Here is a 26,282-nt window from a genome sequence, read left to right as displayed (position 1 = left end):
CGGAATCCTCCAAGTCAGTAGTAGCCACAGGCACCACAATAGGTTGGTTTATATGAAATAATGAAACCACTTTCGGCAGAAATTGTGGACGGGTCCACAATTCTGCTCTATCCGCATGGAAAACCAGATAGGAGCTATTATGTGACAAAGCCGCCAACTCTGACACACGCCTAGCCGAAGCCAAGGCTAATAGCATGACCACCTTCCACGTGAGATATTTCAACTCCACCGTTTTGAGTGGTTTAAACCAGTGGGATTTCAGGAAACTCAACACCACGTTAAGATCCCAAGGTGCCACTGGAGGGACAAAAGGGGTCTGAATATGCAGCACTCCCTTCACAAACGTCTGAACTTCAGGTAGAGAAGTCAACTCCTTTTGAAAGAAAATGGATAGGGCCGGAATCTGGACCTTAATGGAACCCAATTTTAGGCCCAAATTCACTTGTGACTGTAGGAAGTGAAGGAACCGGCCCAGCTGGAATTCCTCCGTAGGGGCATTCCTGGCCCCACACCAAGCAACATATTTTCGCCATATACGGTGATAATGTTGAGCTGTCACGTCCTTCCTAGCCTTTATCAGCGTAGGAATGACCTCATCTGGAATGCCTTTCTCTGCTAGGATCCGGCGTTCAACCGCCATGCCGTCAAACGCAGCCGCGGTAAGTCTTGGAACAGACAGGGCCCCTGCTGCAACAAGTCCTGTCTTAGAGGAAGAGGCCACGGGTCCTCTGTGAGCATTTCTTGCAGATCTGGATACCAAGTCCTTCGTGGCCAATCTGGAACAACGAGTATTGTTCTCACTCTTTTTCTTATAATTCTCAGTACCTTGGGTATGAGAGGAAGAGGAGGAAATACATAGACCGACTGGAACACCCACGGTGTCACCAGGTCGTCTACAGCTATCGTCTGAGGGTCTCTTGACCTGGCGTAATACCTCTGTAGTTTTTTGTTGAGGCGGGATGCCATCATGTCCACATGTGGCAGTTCCCACCGACTTGCAATCTGTGCGAAGACTTCCTGATGAAGTCCCCACTCTCCCGGGTGGAGGTCGTGTCTGCTGAGGAAGTCTGCTTCCCAGTTGTCCACTCCCGGGATGAACACCGCTGACGGTGCGCTTACGTGATTTTCCGCCCAGCGAAGAATTCTGGTGGCTTCCGCCATCGCCACCCTGCTCCTTGTGCCGCCTTGTCGGTTTACATGAGCCACTGCGGTGATGTTGTCTGACTGAATCAGAACCGGTTGGTCGCGAAGCAGGGTCTCCGCTTGACGTAGGGCGTTGTATATGGCCCTTAGTTCCAGGATGTTGATGTGAAGGCAAGTCTCCTGACTTGACCACAGACCTTGGAAATGTGACTGCTCCCCACCCTCGGAGGCTTGCATCCGTGGTCACCAGGACCCAGTCCTGAATGCTGAATCTGCGGCCCTCGAGAAGGTGAGCACTCTGCAGCCACCACAGGAGAGAAACCCTGGCCCTGGAGGATAGGGTGATTAACCGATGCATCTGAAGATGTGATCCGGACCACTTGTCCATTAAGTCCCATTGAAAGGTCCTCGCATGGAACCTGCCGAAGGGAATGGCCTCGTATGATGCCACCATCTTTCCCAGGACTCGAGTGCAGTGATGCACTGACACCTGTTTTGGTTTTAATAGGTTCCTGACCAGTGTCATGAGTTCCTGAGCTTTCTCTATCGGGAGATAAACCCTTTTCTGGTCTGTGTCTAGAATCATGCCTAGGAAAGGCAGACGAGTCGTAGGAACCAACTGCGACTTTGGAATATTTAGAATCCAGCCGTGTTGCCGTAACACTTCCAGAGAAAGTGCTACGTTGATCAGCAACTGCTCTCTTGATCTCGCTTTTATGAGGAGATCGTCCAAGTATGGGATAATTGTGACCCCTTGCAGGAGCACCATCATTTCCGCCATTACCTTGGTAAATATTCTCGGAGCCGTGGAGAGACCAAACGGCAACGTCTGAAATTGGTAATGACAATCCTGTACCACAAATCTGAGGTACGCCTGATGAGGTGGATAAATGGGGACATGAAGGTATGCATCCTTTATGTCCAGAGACACCAAAAAATCCCCCCCTTCCAGGCTTGCGATGACCGCTCTCAGCGATTCCATCTTGAACTTGAACCTTTTCAGGTACATGTTCAGGGATTTTAAATTCAATATGGGTCTGACCGAACCGTCCAGTTTCGGGACTACAAACATGGTCGAATAATAACCCCTTCCTTGTTGAAGGAGGAGAACCTTGACCACCACCTGTTGAAGATACAATTTGTGAATTGCAGTTAACACTATTTCCCTCTCGTGGGGGGAAGCTGGCAGGGCCGATTTGAGGTAACGGTGAGGGGGCATCTCTTCGAATTCCAGCTTGTATCCCTGAGACACAATATCTATTGCCCAGGGATCCAACTGGGAGTGAACCCACTTGTGGCTGATATTCCGAAGACGTGCCCCCACCGGGCCTAGCTCCGCCTGTGGGCCGGGGAGGACTTCTGTTCCTGGGAACTAGCTGTGTTGTGCAGCTTCTTTCCTCTGCCCCTGCCTCTGGCAAGAAAGGACGCACCTCGGACTTTCTTGTTTTTCTGTGATCGAAAGGACTGCATTTGATAATACAGTGCTCTCTTAGGCTGTGAGGAAACATATGGCAAAAATTTTTACTTTCCAGCAGTAGCTGTGGAGACCAGGTCCGAGAGACCCTCCCCAAACAATTCCTCACCCTTGTAAGGTAAAACCTCCATATGCCTTTTTGAGTCGGCATCACCTGTCCATTGCCGAGTCCACAGGACCCTTCTGGCAGAAATTGACATAGCATTTATTCTAGAACCCAGTAGACTAATGTCTCTTTGAGCATCTCCGATATATAGGACAGCGTCTTTAATATGCCCCAAGGTCAACAATATAGTATCCTTGTCTAAGGTCTCAATTTCCTCAGATAAGGTATCCGTCCATGCACTACACACCCAGGCCGACGCGATCGCCGGCCTCAGCAAGGTACCTGAATGTGTATAAATGGACTTCAGGGTAACCTCCTGTTTGCGATCCGCAGCATCTTTGAGGGTAGCCGTATCCTGTGACGGCAGGGCTACCTTCTTGGATAAGCGTGTTAAAGCTTTGTCCACCTTAGGGGAGGATTCCCAGCGTAACCTGTCCGTTGGCGGGAAAGGATACGCCATAAGAATCCTTTTGGAAATCTGCAGTTTTTTATCTGGAGATTCCCAAGCCTTTTCACATAACTCATTTAGCTCGTGTGAGGGGGGAAAGGTTACCTCCGGTTTCTTTTCCCCATACATATGTACCCTCTTGTCAGGGACTGGGGTTTCCTCTGTGATGTGCAACACATCCTTAATTGCTATAATCATATAACTGATGGATTTAGCCAATTTAGGCTGTAACTTTGCATCATCGTAATCGACACTGGAGTCAGAATCCATGTCGGTATCTGTGTCAACAATTTGGGATAGTGGGCGCTTCTGAGACCCTGACGGCCTCTGCGACATAGGATCAGGCGCGGGTTGAGACCCTGACTGTCCTGAGGCTTCAGCTTTTTCTAACCTTTTATGCAAGGAATTAACATTATCATTTAAAACCTTCCACATATCCATCCAATCAGGTGTCGGCGCCGACACCACATTCATTTGCTCCCGCTCTGCTTTCACATAGCCTTCCTCGTCAAACATGTCGACACAAGCGTACCGACACACCACACACACAGGGAATGCCCTTTTTGAAGACAGTTCCCCCACAAGGCCCTTTGGAGAGACAGAGAGAGAGTATGCCAGCATACACCCCAGCGCTATAAACCTAGGAATAACACAGTAACTTAATGTTAACCCAGTAACTGCTGTTTATATTGATTTTTGCGCCTAATTATGTGCCCCCCCTCTCTTTTTACCCTCTTCTACCGTGTATCTGCAGGGGAGAGCCTGGGGAGCTTCCTCTCAGCGGAGCTGTGGAGAAAAAATGGCGCTGGTGAGTGTTGAGGAAGAAGCACCGCCCCCTCAGCGGCGGGCTTCTGTCCCGCTTAAATGTACAATTTCTGGCGGGCCTCATACATATATACAGTGCCCAACTGTATATATGCTAAACTTTTGCCAAAGAGGTCCCAATTGCTGCCCAGGGCGCGCGCCCCCCCCCCCCCCCGCCCTGCACCCTTACAGTGACCGGAGTATGTGAGGTGTGTGGGAGCAATGGCGCACTCAGTGAAGAACGGAGTCTTCTGCCGCCGATTTGAAGTCTTCTTGCTTCTCATACTCACCAGGCTTCTGTCTTCCGGCTCTGCGAGGAGAACGGCGGCGCGGCTCTGGGATCGGACGGCGAGGGTGAGATCCTGCGTACGATCCCTCTGGAGCTAATGGTGTCCAGTAGCCTAAGAAGCAGGACCTAGCTTCAGAGAGTAGGGCTGCTTCTCTCCCCTCTGTCCCACGATGCAGGGAGTCTGTTGCCAGCAGAGCTCCATGAAAATAAAAAACCTAACAAAATACTTTCTCTCAGCAAACTCAGGAGAGCTCACTGAAAAGCACCCAGCTCGTCTGGGCACAGTATCAAACCGAGGTCTGGAGGAGGGGCATAGAGGGAGGAGCCAGAGCACACCAGAACCTAAATTCTTTCTTAAAGTGCCCATGTCTCCTGCGGAGCCCGTCTATCCCCATGGTCCTTACGGAGTCCCCAGCATCCACTAAGACGTTAGAGAAATTTTATATATATATATATATATATATATATATATATATATATATATATATATACACACACACACACACACACACACACACACACACACACACACATACATCCAGTAAGTCCACTCTCACTGCTACAAATTCACCATGGGCGGTGCTCCATAAGGGGCTTTGACAATCCAAAGATATCCAAAGAAAAGTACAGGCACTCACCACTTTCCAAATGACTGCAAATTTATTGTACCTCACAGGTGCATCTTCAGCTGAGATGAAGCAGCAATTTAAGACAGCATATCAGCAGTATGTCAACGTTTCGGCTCCATCTGAGCCTTTGTCAAGACAGACAAAATCACAACCGGTCTTCACCCAGCAGCCCATGACAGTATCGCAGTGACTTGTTCAAATAAGGGGTACAGCCGCGCTGGCATCCCTATTGGGGGCAGACACACACACACACACACCAGTGACGTGCGTTGAGGTGAGGCAGAGCCTTTTCTGTCATACTAACAAATTCGCCAAAGATGAAAAATACAAATAATACATTAGAAACAGCTTCTCTGTATTATTCTATTTATTTTTATAGTCAAAACTCTGGAGAAAAAAAAATTCTATTATAGGTGTGGCAGTGCCTCTCCTGCCTAACTTATCCACAAATCTCTGATCAATACTCACCAAATTACCAGCAGTATATACTGCTGCCCCTGTATGTGCCCTTTGGCTCATACATTGTGTGTAAATCTGGCTCTGGTACTTGCCAGTGCCTCCTCAGCCATTTACCTCACTGCACGTCACTGATATACACACATATACATTAAAGTTCAATTGCACTAACTAAGTCTCGTGAGCGCCACCTCACTGGAACTCTATGCATGCTGTGAACAACGAAAAAGGGCACCAGAGCTTAGCAGGACGAGTGCCGGGTATACAGTCCATTTACACACACACACACTATAGTATGTATGTAGATAGATAGATACAGATGATGTAACAAAGCGGCGGCACTCGGAAACTGCAAATATCCAAAAATATATTTCACAAGGAACTCTCCAACGTTTCGGGGCTACATGTCCCCTTTGTCAAGGTGAAGAACAGTGTGCTTAACTAAAAACATAGTTAAGTACACACCCTGACAAAGGGGACATGTAGCCCCAAAACGTAGGAGAGTTCCTTGTGAAATATATTTTTGGATATTTGCAGTCTCCGAGTGCCGCTGCTTTGTTACATCACATTTCTATTTAAAAGTTTTCTCAGAGGGCACCAGAGCAGTACTGCACGTGAGGGAGGAGTGCCGGTCCGCAAACACACACACACACACATATATATATATATATATATATATATATACACACACACATACATATATATATATATATATATATATATATACACACACATACATACACACACATATATATATACATACATACATACACACACACACAGTATTGTGCATAAGCTTTTCGCAGGTATGCAAAACATGCTGCAAAGTAAAAATGCTTTCTAAAACATAAGTGTAATTTTTATCATTTAACAATATGCAAAGCGGACAGAAGAGACATTTAAATCAAATCAATATTTGGTGTGACCGCCCTTTGCCTTCAAAACAGCATATGGTATTTTATTCTTCAACATTTTTCTTCTCCCTTTTCTCAATTGTCGTCCTACGTTGGGCTGTGTGTTTCCCTCCCTCCGTGTAGCTGTCGTTAACACAGCCAGTGGTACACAACAAAATATATTATTTAAGCATGCATGGAGTGTAATTATTAAATAAGTTTAGATTCTGTTTTATCTCCTAACTCATATTAGAGTTTCTAGATTAAAAAAAAGAAAAAAAAGAAAGAAAGTAAGCTTTATTTATGTATTACCTCCATTGAAATTCTCCTGTGTATTCGATTTCTGAGGCAAACACCTGTGGGGGACTGGACCTCATCTGATGAGGTTCCTGATGCTTGGTCACTTTCACCGTCTGATCCCATTTTTAGATTCTCATGCACAATATCTAAAACGGAAATCCAAAAGATGTTAGGATATGACAGTTTGCGCCTATAGAAGTGATAATAAACATTCTATTTTCCAGCTACCCACATTGTAGAGGCGTACACAGGGGCTAATTCAGACTGGATCGCTGCAGCCAGGGGCCAGACAGAGAAACTGATCGTAGATGTACAAAATTTAGCACATCTACGATCAGATCTGAATTACCCCCACAGTTCCCTCATACACACATAGGGGTATATTCAATTGAAGTCGAAAGCTGCCATCTGTAGCATACTCGGCTTTACAATTGGGATGGTTTCTAAAGGTCCAACGCACAAAATTATTTAAAAAATAGGATTTTAATTACCTACCGGTAAATCCTTTCCTTGTAGTCCGTAGAGGATGCTGGGGTCCACATTAGTACCATGGGGTATAGACGGGTCCACTAGGAGCCATTGGCACTTTAAGAGTTTGAGAGTGTGGGCTGGCTCCTCCCTCTATGCCCCTCCTACCAGACTCAGTCTAGAAACTGTGCCCGAGGAGACAACTTCGAGAGAAGGATATTACACAGATAGTGGAGAGATTCATACCAGCTCACACATACAAGGAAAACCAAGCTAACCAGCTTGAAAAAACAGCAAAGGCTGAATAATATTACTTAACCAAGTAACAAAACAGTACTTAACCAAGAACTAAGCGGTACTGAACTAAGTAACCACTGCAGGATCATGAAGCGCTGGGCGGGCGCCCAGCATCCTCTACGGACTACGAGAAAAGTACTTACCGGTAGGTAATTAAAATCCTATTTTCTCTTACATCCTAAAGGATGCTGGGGTCCACATTAGTACCATGGGGATGTAGCAAAGCTCCCAGAATGGGAGGGAGAGCGCGGAGGCTCCTGCAGAACTGAATGACAAAACTTCAGGTCCTCAGAGGCCAAAGTATCGAACTTGTAGAACTTAGCAAACGTGTTCGACCGAGACCAAGTAGCCGCTCGGCAAAGCTGTAAAGCCGAGACACCCCGGCAGCCGCCCAGGAAGAACCTTATGAGTAGAGTGGGCCTTAACAGATGTAGGACACAGCAATCATGCCGTAGAATACGCATGCTGGATAGTGAACCTGATCCAGCAAGAGATCGTTTGCTTAGAAGTAGGACACCCAAGTTTCTTGGGATCATACAGGAAGTCCGATTTTCTATGACGAGCAGTCCTCTTCACATAGATTTTCAGAGCCCTTACAACATCCAAGGACATTGCTGCAACTGAGGAGTCAGTAGCAACTGACACCACAATAGGTTGGTTGATATGAAATGCAGACACAACCTTTGGAAGAAACTGCTGATGTGTCTGGAGCTCAGCTCTATCTTCGTGGAATATAAAGTAAGGGCTTTTACAGGACAAAGCCCCCAATTCTGAGACAAGTCTAGCAGAAGCTAAGGCCAACAATGTGACCGCCTCCCATGTAAGAAATTTGACCTCAACCCCCTGTAGAGGCTAAACCAGTCCGACTGGAGGAACTGTAACACCACGCTAAGGTCCCAAGGCACCGTAGGCGGTACAAAGGGAGGTTGAATGTGCAGAACTCCCTTCAAAAAGGTCTGAACCTCAGGGAGGGCAGCCAATTGTTTCTGGAAGAAAATGGACAGGGACGAAATATGGACCTTCACAGATCCCAACCTCAGGCCCATATCCACACCTGCTTGCAGGAAGAGGAGGAAACGTCCCCGTTGAAACTACACTGTAGGAAACTTCTTGGACTCACACCAAGAGACATATGTCTTCCAAATACGATAGTAATGCTTAGATGATACCCCTTTCCTAGCCTGTATCAGGGTAGGAATGACCTTCTTCAGCGGTAGGAATGACCTTCTTCAGCATGCCCTTCCGAGCAAGTATCAGGCGCTCAACTTCCATGCCGTCAAACGTAGCCGCGGTAAGTCTTGATAGGCGAACAGCCCCTGCTGAGCAGGTCCTCCCGAACAGGAAGAGGCCTTGGCTCTTCCTGCAAAAGATTCAGAAGGTCCGCGTACCAAGCCCACCTTGGCCAGTCTGGAGCAATGATGATCGCTTGAACTCTTGTTCTCCTTACGAGCTTTAGAACTCTTGGAATGAGTGGAAGTGGTGGACACACGTACACCGACTGGAACACCCACGGAGACACCAGGGCATCCACTGCCACTGCTTGTGGGTCCCTCGACCTGGAACAATAGCATTGAAGCTTCTTGTTGAGACGAGAGGCCATCATATCTATTTGGGGTAACCCCCAAAGGTCTGTTATTTCCTTGAAAACCTCCGGATGGAGACCCCACTCCCCTGGATGGAGATCGTGTCTGCTGAGGTACATCCACAAGAGAACCCATACAATGGAACACGGAGTTCCGAGTGAACTGTGAACCAGGACCCCAACAACTGTCGCCGTTGCCATACGGACTTGTACCTTACGGGAGCCTCTTTAAACGGAACACAGACTTGGTAACCACATCCAATTGGATGAATTATTATACATCTGGTCCGTTATTTTGACTGTATATGTGCTGGTTTTAAAATATGTTGATGAGTGCCAAACTTACCAGTTGGTGTCAGTATTAATAGATTTATAAGTCCACCTGAAGTCACTATATCTTAAATTGCATGTTTTTTAATTGTCCAAGTCTTTTTTAAAGAAAACTTATTATTAAATATTTACCATTTTAGATTACACTGTGTCATTGAGCGCTGTATATCTTTTTTCTTCCTCTTGTTATTTAAAGGGTTTGACTACCCCTTATTTATTCAGCTGCTAGGAAAAGCACACTCATCACAGCGCCTGTATATATACTTGATATATATAACTCGGCTTCCAGACTTGACCACCTTCCTTGGAAGGTTTCCCCTTGAGTGACTGCGCCCCAGCCCCGAAGGCTCGCATCTGTGGTTAGAAGGACCCAGTCCTGAATCCCGAACCTGCGGCCCTCCAGAAGGTGAGGCAATTGGAGCCACCAGAGAAGGAAAATCCTGGCCTTTGGAACAGACGAATTCTCTGGTGCATGTGTAGATGAGATCCTGACAACTTGTCCAGGAGATCCAGTTGGAAGGCCCGAGCATGGAACCTCCCGTACTGGAGAGCCTCATAAGAGGCCACCATCTTTAACAAAAGGCGAATGCATTGATGAACAGACACCCGGGATGGCTTCGGGACACCCCGGACCATTGTTTGTATCACAAACGCCTTTTCCTGCGGAAGAAACACCCTCTGCACTTCTGTGTCGAGGATCATCCCCAGAAAAGAAAACCTCTGGGTTGGTTCCAAATGTGATTTTGGAAGGTTCAGAATCCAACCGTGGAGTCTGAGTAGGTGGGTTGTGAGAACAATGGACTGCAACAGCTTCTCCTTGGACGATGCCTTTATCAGTAGATCGTCCAGATATGGAATGATGTTCACCCCTTGTTTGCGGAGGAGAATCATCATCTCTGCCATCACCTTGGTGAACACCCTCAGTGCAGTGGAGAGGCCGAATGGCAGGGCCTGGAACTGGAAATGACAGTCCAGTAATGCGAAACGGAGATAAGCCTCATGTGGCAGCCAAATCGGAATGTGGAGGTACGCATCCTTGATATCCAGGGATACCAGGAACTCCCCCCTCTTCCAAACCTGATATCACCGCCCGGAGAGAGACTCCATTTTGAACTTGAACTCCTTTAGAAAAGGGTTCAGTGATTTTAGGTTCAGAATGTACCTGGCCGAACCATCTGGTTTCGGCACCATGAAAAGGTTTGAATTGTAATCTGTGGTTTGCAAATGAGGAGGAACTGGCATAATGACCTGTGCCTCCACCAACTTCTGGACAGCCTCTTGTAAGACAGTTCTGTCTGCCAGTAGAACTGGCAACCCTGATTTGAAAAATCGGTGAGGGAGATTCTGAAATTCCAGCCTGTATCCCTGGGACACAATATCTATCACCCAGGGATCCAGGCCGGACGATACCCAGACGTGACTGAACTGTCTGAGTCTCTCTCCCACTGGCCCCACCTCCAGATCGCGCGGTCCACCATCATGCGGAGGACTTTGGCGTACCCGAAACAGGCTTTTGTTCCTGGGAACCTGCAGCAGCAGGTTTCTTGGATGTAACTCTACCTCCCCTAAAGAAGGTATTGGACGGTTTGGCCTTTCTAGGCTTGTTAGGCCGAAAGGACTGTGATGCAGATGAAGAGAAGGATCTCTTCAGAGCAGGTGCAGCTGAGGGAAGAAACAGAGACATACCCGCTGTAGCCGTGGATATCCACGCATCCAAATCCTCCCCAAAGAGAGTCTGATCTGTGTAGGGTAGGGACTCCACAATTTTCCTGGATTCCGCGTCAGCCGACCACTGGCGCAACCACAGTCCCCAACGAGCTGAAACAGACATGGAAGAGATCCCCGCAGCCATGGAACCCAGGTCTTTCATGGATTCTACCATAAAACCTGCTGAATCGTGAATGTTACGCAAAAACAATTCAACATCACCCTTATCCATCGTATCCAAATCCTCAAGTAAGGTGCCTGACCACTTTACTATAGCTTTCGCAATCCATGCACTAGCAATAGTGGGACGTAATATGGCCCCCGAAGCGGGGTGGTCTTCAGTATGCCGACTGACGGGATCCCGGCGCACAGTATACCGGCGCCGGGATCCCGACAGCCGGCATACCGACACTGATTCTCCCTCGTGGGGGTCCACGACCCCCCTGGAGGGAGAATAAAATAGTGTGGCGCGCGTAGCGTGGCGTGCGTAGCGTGGCGAGCGCAGCGATCCCGCAAGGGGCTCATATGCGCTCGCCACACTGTCGGTAAGCCGGCGGCCGGGCTCCCGGCGCCGTTATGCTGGTCGCCGGGAGGCCGACCGCCGGCATATCGTAGTGAACCCCCGAACGGTGTACATTGATTTAAGTGTATTATCAATTTTACGATCAGCCGGCTCCTTTAAGGCGGTAGATCCCGGAACAGGTAAAACCACCTTTTTTGAGAATCTGGACACAGATGCGTCAACAATTGGCGGGTTTTCCCATTGTTTTCTATCCTCCTCAGGAAAGGGAACACCACCTGGACCCTTTTAGGGATCTGGAATTTTTTCTCAGGGTTTTCCCATGCTTTCTCAAATATAGCATTTAATTCCTTTGACGCAGGGAAGGTTAGCGAGGCTTTCTTATTTTCAGTGAAAAAAGCCTCCTCTGCTCAGGTGTGGTATCATTAATATTCAACACATCCCTGATAGCCTCTATCATCAATTGCACCCCCTTTGTAAGAGAGGCAGACCCCTGCAACACGTCCCCATTACAGTCTGTGGTTTCAGAATCTGTATCCGTGTAATTTTGCATGACATGAACAAGCGCACGTTTGTGGGGGTATATAGCGGAGCGTCCTGAGGTACCAGAATCGGGCCATACTGTCATAGAGTTCTGTAATACCTGGGTTGCAGATTCATTACTAGCAACCCTGTCTGAAATCTGAGAAATCCAAGATTTGATAGAGGAAAACCACTCAGGTTCCCTTGCTGGAATCTGTGCTAAACCAGTGCTATCCTGATTACATGGAATGTGATCATCCTGGGAGGACATATCCTCCGCAGCATATGGCACAGTGTCCCTGGACATAGCTAAAGCAGACCACCAAACACTCCACACACACACACACACACACACACACACACACACACACACACACACACACACACACACACACACGGGAGGGCAGACAGAGTTTCCCCCCCAAGAATGGCAAAAGAGACACAGAGATTGGAGCCAACCCACACACAGCACTTCTAACCAAAGGGAGACCCCCTTTTCAGCGCTGACTGTGCACCTTAATAGGACACACAGTCTTATTACAGTCTCCCCTCCCTTCTACAACCCCCTGATACCGTGTACAGATAGCTGGAGTTGCTGTGGAGGGACCCGTTTCTCCTGATCAGCGCTATGCAGGCAGGAAAATGGCGCTGAACGCTGCTGGGTCCGCTCTGAGGAGAAGATCCGCCCCCAAAATGGCGCTGTCTTCCCGCTCTTCCACCGATTATACTGGCCTGAAGATTTAGTGCAGGCTGAGATCCGAGGACCCTGACAGGTTTTGGGACCAGTGTAGGGTGTAGCGCTGGCTCAGGGCGCCCCTCACAGCACAGCACCATGTACCACTGAGCCTCCCGGAGCGCAGTTAATACTGCACTCCTACCCTGCCGCGGCCATCTTCACACCGACCCCCCGCTTGCTAGGGGGGTCGGTGTTTCACTCGCCACTGATTCTACAGCTCTGTAAGGGGGGTGGCAGCATGCTACTGGGGCGAGCGATCGATCCCCTGCGGCGGGGAGCGATCTGACCCCTCAGGTGCTCAGTGTCCTGTCAGCGGAGTGAGTGACTCAGACCCCGCAGGGCGGACACTACTCCCTCCCCTTAGTCCCACGAAGCAGGGAGGCTGTTGCCAGCAGCCTCCCTGTAAAATATACTCTAAATAAAAATTTTCTAGGGAAACTCTGGAAAGCCCCCGTAGCTGTGACTGGCTCCTCCGGGCACATTTTCTAAACTGAGTCTGGTAGGAGGGGCATAGAGGGAGGAGCCAGCCCACACTCTCAAACTCTTAAAGTGCCAATGGCTCCTGGTGGACCCGTCTATACCCCATGGTACTAATGTGGACCCCAGCATCCTCTAGGACGTGAGAGAAAATTAGTTTCTTAAAATCTAAAAATTCAATAGGGGGGAATTCAAATGTTTGAAAAGTCGGTTGGGAGTCTGATTTTTCCTGTCTATTAGATAGGTAAAAACAGACACCCAACTGACTTTTCAAACAATTGAATATCCCCCAAAGTATTATAAACTTAAAACTATAAAGGTGTAAGTGAATCTCAAAATAAGGTCATGGCCTAATTTCACATCCTATGAATATAACTGTCCTCCAGCAAATGTACAGTAAAATTTTCAGCTAAAAGCAGATAGTAAATATTCTAAGGACCAAATCTGTGCTGTGTTTCTCAGAGACTTTCATCCACTTGTTCTACAACTAGGAAGAGAAAGCTGTATCGCTCATTTTGCTGTATAAATGATTCTTCTGTCAGTAATGGCATTCCAATTTTTTGCAATTACAGCACTGAAGCTTCTCATTTTATATAATGATTGCTGTTGTATGTGCCACAGATTCTGCTTATGTTTGCAAAAGCCTTTTCATAAAGCTGCTAAATTAGTTTAAAGAAAAGAAGAGAAAAATGCAGCACAAGTGCCTCTTGTTTTAGGAGAATAATGAAGTAATTAAAGAGTTTGTATGTGCTGTAACACAGGCCAGCATTCAACACATTTCTTAATCATAGATACTGAGTGACTATGAAAGACGTTCCAGTTCTCACAGACAGAGCATGGAATAACTTCTGGTGCTACAGAGCAGGAACCAAGATCTTTCTAATACAATAACCTTACTGCAAGGACCTAAGTTTATCAATATTAAATTTCACAACTGCAGTAGTTCTTTCAGTCACCAGTAGGGAAATTCAATTGAGGGTGGGAAACTTAAAATGCTATTCGATTACAATAGAGAAAATAAGACGCATGTCTATTTTCATGCACCTCCAGAGCAAATCTGATTTTTCCTTAAAAAAAAAATGGTAAGAAAAATCACTGGGACTTGCTTTGGCACCCTTGCTGCACCCCATCCCGAGAACTAATTGAGCAATTGGAAGTTTCCAATTAGCTTAATTAGTCTGTAATTACCAGTGCTGCAAGTAGAAAAAAAATTCTTAGCGATACTGTGTGCACATGCCAAAAATGGGTGTGGCCTCATGCCACACGGGGCGTGGCCAATGAAAACGGGGACCAGATACACTTAGGGCTATTTCACACACTACGGTTTTGACCAGACAGCAAAAAGCCATCCGTTTTTTCCCGTGTGTGTTTTTTAATTAAGTATTGTTGCTATTGGGAGCTTTCAGACAGCACGGTCACGGCTGCCTGTTTGCAGCCAGATCTATCCACTGAAATGTCCGGCTGCCGGGCCATCCCCGAAGGCAGTGTAGTATATGTGTGAATGGGAGCTTACACACACTCACAACGGCTTTTTTCTTCTGCTGTTGCATATGTGCACAGCAGTAAGCATGTCTGAAAGCCATTGAGTGTGAAAGGCACTGCCAGACGGTAAAAAAAACCGGATGACTGTTGTCCGTCTTTTTGCAGTCCGGACAAAACTTGTGTGTGTGAAATAGCCCATATGCCCCCACTAGTGCCAGATACACATATGCCGCCAATAGTGCAGTGCCACACACACACATGCCCCCAACAGTGACAAATGCATATGACCCCAGTAGTGCAGTACCAGATACACATATGCCCCCAGTAGTGCAGTACCAGATACACATATGCCCCCAGTAGTGCAGTACCAGATACACATATGCCCCCAGTAGTGCAGTACCAGATACACATATGCCCCCAGTAGTGCAGTACCAGATACACATATGCCCCCAGTAGTGCAGTACCAGATACACATATGCCCCCAGTAGTGCAGTACCAGATACATATATGCCCCCAGTAGTGCAGTACCAGATACACACATGCCTCCAGCAGTGCAGTACCAGAAATGCCCCGACAGTGCCAGATACACATACGCCTCCACAGTGCCAGATACACATACCATACGCCCCCACAGTGCCAGATATGCCTCCACAGTGCCAGATACTCATATGCCTTCACAGTGCCAGATACTCATATACCTTCATAGTGCCAGATATGACCCTACAGAGTCAAATACATATATGCCCCCCCAGTGCCAGAAATACACATTATGCCCCCAGTAGTGCCACTGCTGCTCACTGCACTGCCGCCACTGCTGTGTGAGGGGAGGAGAGTGCAGCGCACCTCTACTGCCCCTCTGTGCTAAGTCCGGTCTCCGGCGGCGTGTATCTCAAACCAGGTGCCGGTTCATGAGCCAATGAAAGCTCGTGGCCTGGCAGCCACAAGCTCTGATTGGCTAACGAACCGGCGCCTGATTTGAGATACACATCGCTGCCAAAGACCAGACTGAGCACTGAGGGGCAGGAGAGGGACACGCTGCGCTCTCCTTCCCTTCATCACACATCGGCTGCAAGCAAGGTACTGCGTACCGGCTGTCAATTTCTTACCAGTGACAGTACTGCCCAGTACCACCATACTTGCAGCACTGGTAATTACTCACTTTCGGAAGCGGTGTCTTCTCCTCTAGCACCAGGATCAGGACTCTTGAAGCAGCAGTGAGCGTAATAAGCGTGTGTAAGTGAATGTGTGTGTGTGTGTGTGTGTGTGTGTGTGTGTGTGTGTGTGTGTGTGTGTGTGTGTGTGTGTGTGTGTGTGTGTGTGTGTCACACCACCCTCTCCCCGCCAACCGGAGGCAGCAGCTGGGAGAACTACATCTAACAACAGCGCTCAACCTTTTTCAGGCACTGCACTGTTTTTGGAGCTGAAAACCCCTCAACCATTTTTGAAAATTGGATACCATATTAGGAGCAAGCTTGCTCGCGCTAATTCACTAGTATTACAAAAACCACTGGTATTATCCACTGGTACTACAAAAACACCAGTGACACTGACACTATGTGAAACGGTGTGTAAGCAACACTTATACCAGCTGTTTAGGGTTGGTGGCTAATTAGCATGCGAATAAAGTTAACAGATAGGATTGGGCTGTTGGCCTGATAACTCTTTAGGGGGGTATCCAATTAGCTGCGATCTGTTTCCAGCAGATCGAAACGGTCTGATATTTTGAGTTTTGATCGATGGTCATTATCGCGGTATCCAATTATGCTCCGTTACGATTGCCTGAAAATGGACCTGCGATTGCGCAAAACCACACAGGATCGGGGCTAAGTCTCCATGTGTTATTGCGGCTCCGGAAGTCCGCTTATCGCGGATTATGCTTTGGGTATCTGAGGCACCTGACGCATAATCTGCGATAAGTGCCGGCATCAGGGGGAGGAGCATGCTAATAGGATAACTCCCGGCGATACAATTACCCGCGGTCAATTGGATACCCCTTTTGTGTGTAGCTGCACCAAAGCCAGACAGTCTGTCCAAATCATACAGAATTGGCTCCTGAAATAGTACATGCTGTATCATTCACATCATTTAGAAAATGTAGTGTGTACAGACCTCGGCTAATGTCTAGTGTATATAATCTATGGAAACAAAGGGATTGTTTAGAACTTAAGAATTATTGGGTAGTGTGTGCGCTTTACATCGGGATCATTTTGGTTTGTCTTAATCAGTCGGCTTCTCTCTATGTTGGGCAAAACCTTATAGTGTGTACCAAGCTTTATTGGCCTTGGGGCATAGCTCCCGATCTAAAAATAAAAACTAGTAAAAGCTTGATTTTTAACACCAGGAGCAACGGTGGCTACCAAATGGCATTAAGAAAATGCCAGTGACACCACATGACAGGCAATCATGTTTGACACTATGGGGGTAATTCAGACCTGATAGCTGCTGTGAGTTTTCGCACAGCAGGTGATCAGGTCCAAACTGCGCATGCACCGCGATGTGCAGGCACGTTGCACGGATACAAAGCAGATCGCCGCTCAGCGATGGGTTTGTGCCGTTTGCACAGGCAACTGCAAGGAGATTGACAGGAAGAAGGTGTTTGTGGGTGTCAACTGACCGTTTTCAAGGAACGTCTGGAAAAACGCTGGCATGTCCATGCGTTTGCAGGGAGGGTTCCTGACGTCAATTCTGGTCCTGGACAGGCTGATGTGATCGCAGCGGCTGAGTACGTCCTGGGTTGCACAGAGACTACACAAAATCTGTATGTACAGCTCTGCTACACATGCGTTCGCACTCTTGCACAGCTAAAGTACACTCCCCCTGTAGGTGGTGACTATCTGATCGCAGCAGTGCAAAAATCGCTTGCTAGCGAACAGGTCTGAATTAGGCCCTATATAACTATGTAGTGTTCCCTCTAGAAATTGTAGAGGGCAGGCGCCAGAGTATGGGGGCATATGTGTGTGTGCGGCGAAGCCGGGCGTGGCCATGCAAAAAAGGGGGTATGGCCATGCAACGTCATTTAAGTGGGAGGTGCGGCTCACAGACGTTGCTACAGGAGGCGTGGGCGGCCAGCGGCGTCACTGTTGGGAGCATGCCCAGCACCTATGGAGGTGCTGGGCTTCCCCCAGCTCTCTCCCATAGCGTGAATGGATGCCGTGCGCATGCGCAATGCATCTTTACACGCTGGGAGGGCAGGTAGCGGGCGGCTGTTTTAGCAGGGCACCGCAGAAAGGGCAGGGCGGATTTTGCCCTTAAAAAAAAATCGGGCAGGGCGCGGCACCCTGCTAAAACAGCCTAGTGTGAACACTATGTACAACCTTTTAATTAAGCAGTTTCCATACCTTGTTTTTTATACTGATCATTGCAAGCCATTTAACAATCCTTGGACCACTGAAATCTTTTCACCATTTTATTAAAATTACTATTTTCCAAAAACAGTATTAAACGGCCTAGTAATTTCTATATACTAGAACGATCATGCTTATTTATATGGTCAGGATTCACCAATTAACCTAATTAAAGGAATGGACGTAAGCATGCTTTGCACCCTTGACGGTACTTGTGCATGGCATAAAACCAAAATATTACTTCTAGCATAACTAGAGTTTAGCTCTTGCAATATCAAAAATGTATTTAACATACTGGGTAAATAAAGGGAACATATCATTTAAGTGTTCTTTTTCTTAAAATCAAATTACAATATCTCCTGAGTACGTCCTATATACTAGTGTGCCAGCCTAGTATATAATAATCCCACTATCAACTATAAAGCTGCTCCATTTTTTTTACATATGTATTGCGGTCAGTGTTACAAAGCCAATCTCTAACGTGTATAAACTCACACCCTAGTAGATATTTGCTGACATTCAGATCTAGTACCGCAGGCATTTTTATCCCCATGCAACATTCTCTGTGACGGTCTATCTTGCAGAAATGTTTCCTCATCACCAGATCAGAATGAAATAGAATGGCATTTTACTGCAACTAGTCCAACGCTGACTGACCAATGACACATCTCCTCAGTCAGTGCACTTTTAACATCAGGACACATACATGTTTTAATACCACAATCCAAGAAGCCTCATCATTTAATCAGTTAATATTCATTTCAGCTTTATGGCAGTTAAGAAGGTATCTCAAGCCTATTAATTAATCTAGGTTTCTAAAGTTCTCACTTAACAACAAAACCAAAAAAAACATAAACACGGCAAACAGTACACAACAGACCAGCCCCCAAGGGTGCCAGACTCGGTCCAACACCTAGAATGACACCAGTCTATCTCTACAGAAAACAATCTAACCCCTAATGCAAACACAGAATTGTTCTGAATTAGTTTGTACAATATGGTGCAAACTGCTCAATACTATGCATCACTATTACTGTAACCAAAGTTACTCTGTCTCTTAGGAAACCATCTGTAGTCATCATTGGAATTTCTTGCAGGAGCAGCTACCTCTGTAGAAGCTGTTATAATGCCAAATGTTACATGTAAGGGAGAAAGGCCAGGAACTAATCTCAATGGCTCCAAGCAGGTGCACAGGACTCTCAGCCAAACAGTCATTATGGGCTTTTGATAGTAAATAATTGCAAATCAAACAAAAAAAACACTATCACCTATGGTATATGGAATGTCTTTATGTTGGGAGTACAATCTATGGTGGCAGATTTTGATATTGTGAGGCTTACAGCGTAATTTATTGCTTTTGTTTTCTTCTAATAAAATGAACAGCAGAGCGCTTGATAAAGTCTATGGGGGGAATTCAAATGTTTGAAAAGTTGGTTGGGTGTCTGTTTTTTCCTGTGTATTAGATAGGAAAAAGCAAACACTCAACCGACTTTTCAAACATTTGAATTCCCCCCTATGTGTACGCAAAACCTGTAAAAGAAAGGGTTAATTTATATATGTTTACAGCCCTTTTTGGGATTTTTTTTTTGTTTAAAAAGTCCACAGTTTTTGTAAATGGGTTCCAAATGAGATTGCAGTTGGTGGTTACAAACAGCCCGTTGATGAAAACAGTGGGAGCAGAGGCGGATACTCATGGCCACTAAACTTCCCGTGCACTCGTACCTGTGGCTTCTCTGGTCTCCGGCTGGTTCCCTTACGCTGTGGTTTCAGTGCGCCCGTCGGCGCCTGATCACAGCCATATCTCCTGCTGTCTGTGGATTGTATTCTTCTGCGCTAAACCAATGTGGTTCGGGTGGCATGTCCTTTATCAAGGACAGCTTGTAAATGGCACGTCTCCTTTTTATTCAAAAAAACTTTAATTAAAAAACGGAAGTAGTATTTCAGGTTTATAAAAAAGGTGGCTACCTTATGTTGCTCTTCCATATTAAATTGGTAATGCATATTCTAATTCATAATGTGAAATAAATGTAATACAGGTTGAGTATCCCTTATCCAAAATGCTTGGGACCAGAGGTATTTTGGATATCGGATTTTTCCGTATTTTGGAATAATTGCATACCATAATGAGATATCATGGTGATGGGACCTAAATCTAAGCACAGAATGCATTTATATTACATATATACCTTATACACACAGCCTGAAGGTCATTTTAGCCAATATTTTTTATAACTTTGTGCATTAAACAAAGTGTGTCTACATTCACACAATTCATTTATGTTTCATATACACCTTATACACACAGTCTGAAGGTCATTTAATACAATATTTTTAATACCTGTGTGTATTAAACAAAGTTTGTGTACATTGAGCCATCAAAAAAACAAAAGTTTCACTATCTCACTCTCGCTCAAAAAAGTCCGTATTTCGGAATATTCCGTATTTCGGATATTTGGATATGGGATACTCAACCTGTATAGTGTAAAATAAAACTAATGTTAAAAAAATAAATGATGTTTTACTTTATTTTCATAAAAATGCATTCAGTCTGATGTCGACATTTAGGGGTATATTCAATTGAAGTCGGATCCATTCAGACATACATTTGTCGGAATGGATCCGAGCTGGGCTATTCAATGAAATCTCAATTCGACTTTTAAAAAAGTCGAATTGAGATGCGGGAGGGGAGACAGGGGACAGCCGCAGGCAGACGGGCCCTGGAAGGTCCAACAGACAGAGTAGAATGGGCCGTAATGTGATCAGGAGCTGACAGACCAGCCCTCACATAAGCATGTGCAATCACCATTCTAATCCATCTGGCCAAAGTCTGCTTGTGAGCAGGCCAGCCCCGTTTGTGAAAACCAAACAGAATAAAGAGAGAATCAGATTTCCTAACAGAAGCAGTTCTCTTCACATAGATACGGAGAGCCCGTACCACATCCAAAGACCGCTCTTTGGGAGACAGATCAGGAGAGACAAAGGCTGGTACCACAATCTCCTGATTAAGGTGGAATGAAGAAACCACCTTAGGCAAATAACCAGGACGAGTCCTAAGAACCGCCCAGTCACGGTGAAATATCAGATATGGGGAACTACAAGACAAGGAACCCAAATCCGACACTCTTCTAGCTGAAGCAATAGCCAGCAGAAACACCACCTTAAGGGAAAGCCACTTAAGATCAGCTGAACCAAGAGGTTCAAACGGAGACTCTTGTAACGCCTCCAAAACCACCGACAAGTCCCAAGGAGCCACAGGCGGGACATAGGGAGGTTGGATACGCAACACACCCTGAGTAAAGGAATGCACATCAGGTAAGGTCGCAATCTTTCTCTGAAACCACACCGACAAGACAGATATTTGAACCTTGAGGGAGGCCAGACGCAGGTCTAAGTCCAGGCCCTGCTGAAGAAAGGCCAACAACTTGGCTGTACTAAACTTGAAAGCGTCATAATTGTTAGATGCGCACCAAAGTAAGTAAGAATGCCAGACCCTATGGAAAATCTGAGCAGAAGCCGGTTTCCGGGCCCGCAACATAGTTTGAATGACCGCCTCAGAAAACCCTTAAGCCCTCAAGACGGAAGCTTCAAGAGCCACGCCGTCAAAGACAGCCGGGCTAGGTCCTGGTAGACACAGGGGCCCTGAACGAGGAGGTATGGGCGTTGTGGAAGTAGAATTGGACGCTCTGACGATAGGCCCTGCAGGACTGACAACCAGAGCCGTCTGGGCCACGCTGGAGCTATGAGAAGCAGAATTCCTCTTTCTTGTTTGAACTTCCGAATTACCCTGGGCAGGAGTGACACCGGAGGGAACACGTACGGCAGCTGAAACCTCCACGGCACCGCCAGCGCATCCACGAATGCTGCTTGAGGATCCCTTGTCCTTGCTCCGAAGACCGGAGCCTTGTGATTGTGTCAAGACGCCATCAGATCTACGTCTGGAAAGCCCCACTTTTCCACTAGGAGTTGAAACACTGCTGGATGGAGACCCCACTCTCCGGCATGTATGTCCTGACGATTGAGAAAGTCAGCTTCCCAATTCAGGACTCCCGGAATGAATATTGCAGATATGGCCGGTAGATGGCGTTCCGCCCATTGCAGAATCCGTGAGACTTCCTTCATTGCCAAACGGCTTCGGGTGCCGCCTTGATGATTTATGTAAGCCACTGTGGTGGCGTTGTCCGACTGTACTTGAACAGGACGGTTCTGAATTAAGTGCTGGGCCAAGTTCAACGAATTGAAGACCGCCCGCAATTCCAGAATGTTGATCGAGAGGAGATCCACCAGCCCTGAAGGGAGTGTTGCTCCAGCACCGCTCCCCAACCTCTTAGACTGGCATCTGTTGTCAACAGGACCCAGTCGGATATCCAGAAGGGACGGCCCCTGCACAATCGTTGGTCCTGGAGCCACCAGTGCAGCGACAGACGGACCTCCGCAGTCAATGAGATCATGTGAGACCTGATCCGGTGAGGCAGGCCGTCCCACTTGGCTAGAATCAGCTTCTGGAGAGGGCTAGAATGGAATTGAGCATACTCCACCATGAGGCCCAGCACCTGCATAGTCGAATGTATCGACACTTGCGGACGAGAAAGGAAGCAACTAATCCTGTCCTGAAGCTTCAGGACTTTCTCCTGGGACAAGAACAACCACTGGTTGTGAGTGTCCAATAGCGCTCCCAGGTGCACCATGCTCTGAGCAGGGACCAGGGAGGATTTCTTCCAGTTGATGAGCCACCCGTGGGCTTGTAGAAACCGGACAGTCATATGCACATGACGTAGGAGAAGTTCTGGGGAATTTGCCAGGATCAACAAGTCGTCCAGATACGGCAGTATCCTGACCCCTTGACGGCGGAGTACCACCGTCATCACCGCCATAACTTTGGTGAAGACTCGCGGAGCCGTAGTTAAACCAAAAGGTAACGTCCGAAACTGGTAATGGAGGATGCCCATCGTAAACCTCAGGTATTGCAGAAGGGACACTGCTATAGGAATATGCAGGTAAGCATCCTGTATGCCCAGGGAGACCATATAATCCCCAGGTTCCAAGGCAAGAACTATAGAGCGAAGGGTTTCCATACGGAATTTGGAAACCTTCACAAACCTGTTCAATGCCTTGAGATTGAGAATGGGCCAAGAGGACCCATTCGGTTTCGGGACTAGAAACAGCGGAGAATAGTAACCCCGGCCCCTCTGAGCAAGAGGCACCTGTACTACGACTCCTGTATCCAGGAGGGTCTGTACCACCGAATGTAGAGTGTTTGGCTTTGTCTGGCCAACGGGACGTCTGTCAGGCAAAATCGATGAGGGGGGACGGTTTTTGAAGGCAATGGCGTAACCTCGAGTGACGACTTCCCGTACCCAGGCATCTGAAGTGGTCTTCAACCATTCCTGGGTATACCCTAGAAGCCGGCGCCCCACCCTGGGATCCCCCAGGGGGAGGCCCGCCCCGTCATGCGGCAGGCTTATCCGTCTTGGAAGCTGGCTGACGGGCAGCCCAGGCTCTTTTGGGCTTCGGCTTACCAGGTTTGGAAGTGCCGGCCTGCTTGTTGTACGCCTGACCTTTTGCTTTACCTGAAGGACGAAAGGGGCGAAAGGAAGTACCTTTAGCCTTCGACACAGAAGGAGCGGTACTTGGCAGACAGGCAGTTTTGGCAGTAGCCAAGTCAGCCACTATCTTATTTAAGTCCTCCCCAAACAGAATATCTCCCTTGAAAGGGAGTACCTCCATGGTTTTTCTAGAGTCCAGATCCACAGAACAGGATCTCAGCCACAATATCCGGCGAGCCAGGACTGATGTAGTAGAGGCCTTGGCTGCTAGAATACCGACCTCAGAAGCCGCCTCTTTAATATAGTGAGAAGCTGTGACAATATGACAAGCATTGTCTAGCATGGTCAGAAGAGATTTCAGTTTCCAACTCTAGGGACCATGCTTCAATAGCCTCTGCACTCCATGTTGCTGCAATAGTGGGCCTTTGAGCAGCACCCGTGAGGGTGTAAATCACTTTCAGACAATCCTCCACACGTTTATCCGTAGGCTCTTTTAGAGACGTGACGGTAGTGACAGGTAGAGCTGAGGAAACCACCATCCTAGCCACATGTGAATCTACTGGAGGAGGCGTTTCCCAATTTTTAGACAGCTCTGGCGCGAGGGGATAGCGAGCCAGCATCTTCTTTTGGAGGCACAAACTTCGTACCCGGGTTTCCCCAGGGTTCCTGACGTACATCCACTAGGTGGTCAGAGTGAGGAAAAACTTGTTTAACCACCTTCTGACGCTTGAAACTATCTGGTTTCTTAGGAGGGACGGATGGCTCAGGATCATCCGTAATCTGTAGAATCAACTTAATAGCCTCCAAAAGATCAGGAACATCCACATGTGAACTACCCTCCCCATCAGCAGTATCTGTGTCTGAATCTGTGGGGTCAGTGTAAGTGCCATCTTCATCAGACGAGGTGTCAGTGACAGCAGTGGATTGTGAGGAGGTAAGAGCTCGCTTAGAGGACCCCTTGGTCTTAGGCCCAGTCCGACAAGGAACAGAACTATCAACATGGCTTTTTGCTGTATATTTAACAGCTCCCAGTCTATAAATGGCTTTATCCACCTGACAGATTATCGTTTATGTATATGGTGCAAAAAGGGATCCGCAGTGCCCATTACAGAGTGCATAAACAAATGAGCAAAACAAGAAGAAAAAAAAAATAAGATTTTACTCACCGGTAAATCTATTTCTCGTAGTCCGTAGTGGATGCTGGGAACTCCCAAAGGACCATGGGGAATAGCGGCTCCGCAGGAGACTGGGCACAACTAAAGAAAGCTTTAGGTCACCTGGTGTGCACTGGCTCCTCCCACTATGACCCTCTTCCAAGCCTCAGTTAGGATACTGTGCCCGGAAGAGCTGACACCATAAGGAAGGATTTTGAATCCCGGGTAAGACTCATACCAGCCACACCAATCACACCGTATAACTCGTGATACTATACCCAGTTAACAGTATGAAAACACTGAGCCTCTCAACAGATGGCTCAACAATAACCCTTTAGTTAGGCAATAACTATATACAAGTATTGCAGACAATCCGCACTTGGGATGGGCGCCCAGCATCCACTACGGACTACGAGAAATAGATTTACCGGTGAGTAAAATCTTATTTTCTCTAACGTCCTAGTGGATGCTGGGAACTCCGAAAGGACCATGGGGATTATACCAAAGCTCCCAAACGGGCGGGAGAGTGCGGATGACTCTGCAGCACCGAATGAGAGAACTCAAGGTCCTCCTCAGCCAGGGTATCAAATTTGTAGAATTTTGCAAACGTGTTTGCCCCTGACCAAGTAGCAGCTCGGCAAAGTTGTAAAGCCGAGACCCCTCGGGCAGCCGCCCAAGATGAGCCCACCTTCCTTGTGGAATGGGCTTTTACGGATTTTGGATGCGGCAGTCCAGCCGCAGAATGCGCCAGCTGAATTGTGCTACAAATCCAGCGAGCAATAGTCTGCTTAGAAGCAGGAGCACCCAGTTTGTTGGGTGCATACAGGATAAATAGCGAGTCAGTTTTCCGGACTCTAGCCGTCCTGGAAACATTATTTTTCAAGGCCCTGACTACGTCCAGTAACTTGGAATCCTCCAAGTCCCTAGTAGCCGCAGGCACCACAATAGGTTGGTTCAAGTGAAAAGCTGATACCACCTTAGGGAGAAACTGGGGACGAGTCCTCAATTCCGCCCTATCCATATGGAAAATCAGATAAGGGCTTTTACATGACAAAGCTGCCAATTCTGACACACGCCTGGCCGAAGCCAAGGCCAATAACATGACCACTTTCCACGTGAGATATTTTAGATCCACGGTTTTAAGTGGTTCAAACCAATGTGATTTTAAGAAACTCAACACCACGTTGAGATCCCAAGGTGCCACTGGAGGCACAAAAGGGGGTTGAATATGCAGCACTCCCTTTACAAAAGTCTGAACTTCAGGCAGTGAAGCCAGTTCTTTCTGAAAGAAAATCGACAGAGCCGAAATCTGGACCTTAATGGAGCCCAATTTTAGGCCCATAGTCACTCCTGACTGTAGGAAGTGCAGAAATCGACCCAGCTGAAATTCCTCCGTTGGGGCCTTCCTGGCCTCACACCACGCAACATATTTTCGCCAAATACGGTGTTAATGGTTTGCGGTTACTTCTTTCCTAGCTTTAATCAGCGTAGGAATGACTTCCTCCGGAATGCCCTTTTCCTTTAGGCTCCGGTGTTCAACCGCCATGCCGTCAAACGCAGTCGCGGTAAGTCTTGGAA

The 26,282-nt window shown here is 47.3% G+C and overlaps 1 protein-coding gene across 6 annotated transcripts in view; it reads right to left on the bottom strand.

Annotated features, from left to right (window-relative positions):
• The window catches only part of CDK17 (cyclin dependent kinase 17), a 408,374-nt gene that overhangs the window by 115,494 nt on the left and 266,598 nt on the right, over positions 1–26,282 (bottom strand). For all 6 annotated transcript variants that reach the window (XM_063927754.1, XM_063927751.1, XM_063927752.1 and 3 more), the window contains one exon: positions 6,555–6,688. In XM_063927754.1, coding sequence (XP_063783824.1) covers positions 6,555–6,688 — 134 coding nt within the window. The remainder of the gene's footprint in view (positions 1–6,554; positions 6,689–26,282) is intronic.

Source organism: Pseudophryne corroboree, chromosome 6, assembly GCF_028390025.1.
Source record: "Pseudophryne corroboree isolate aPseCor3 chromosome 6, aPseCor3.hap2, whole genome shotgun sequence".
NCBI lineage: Eukaryota > Metazoa > Chordata > Amphibia > Anura > Myobatrachidae > Pseudophryne > Pseudophryne corroboree.
The sequence above is the reverse complement of the archived record's forward strand: the minus strand, read 5'-3'. Positions and strand labels throughout refer to the sequence as shown.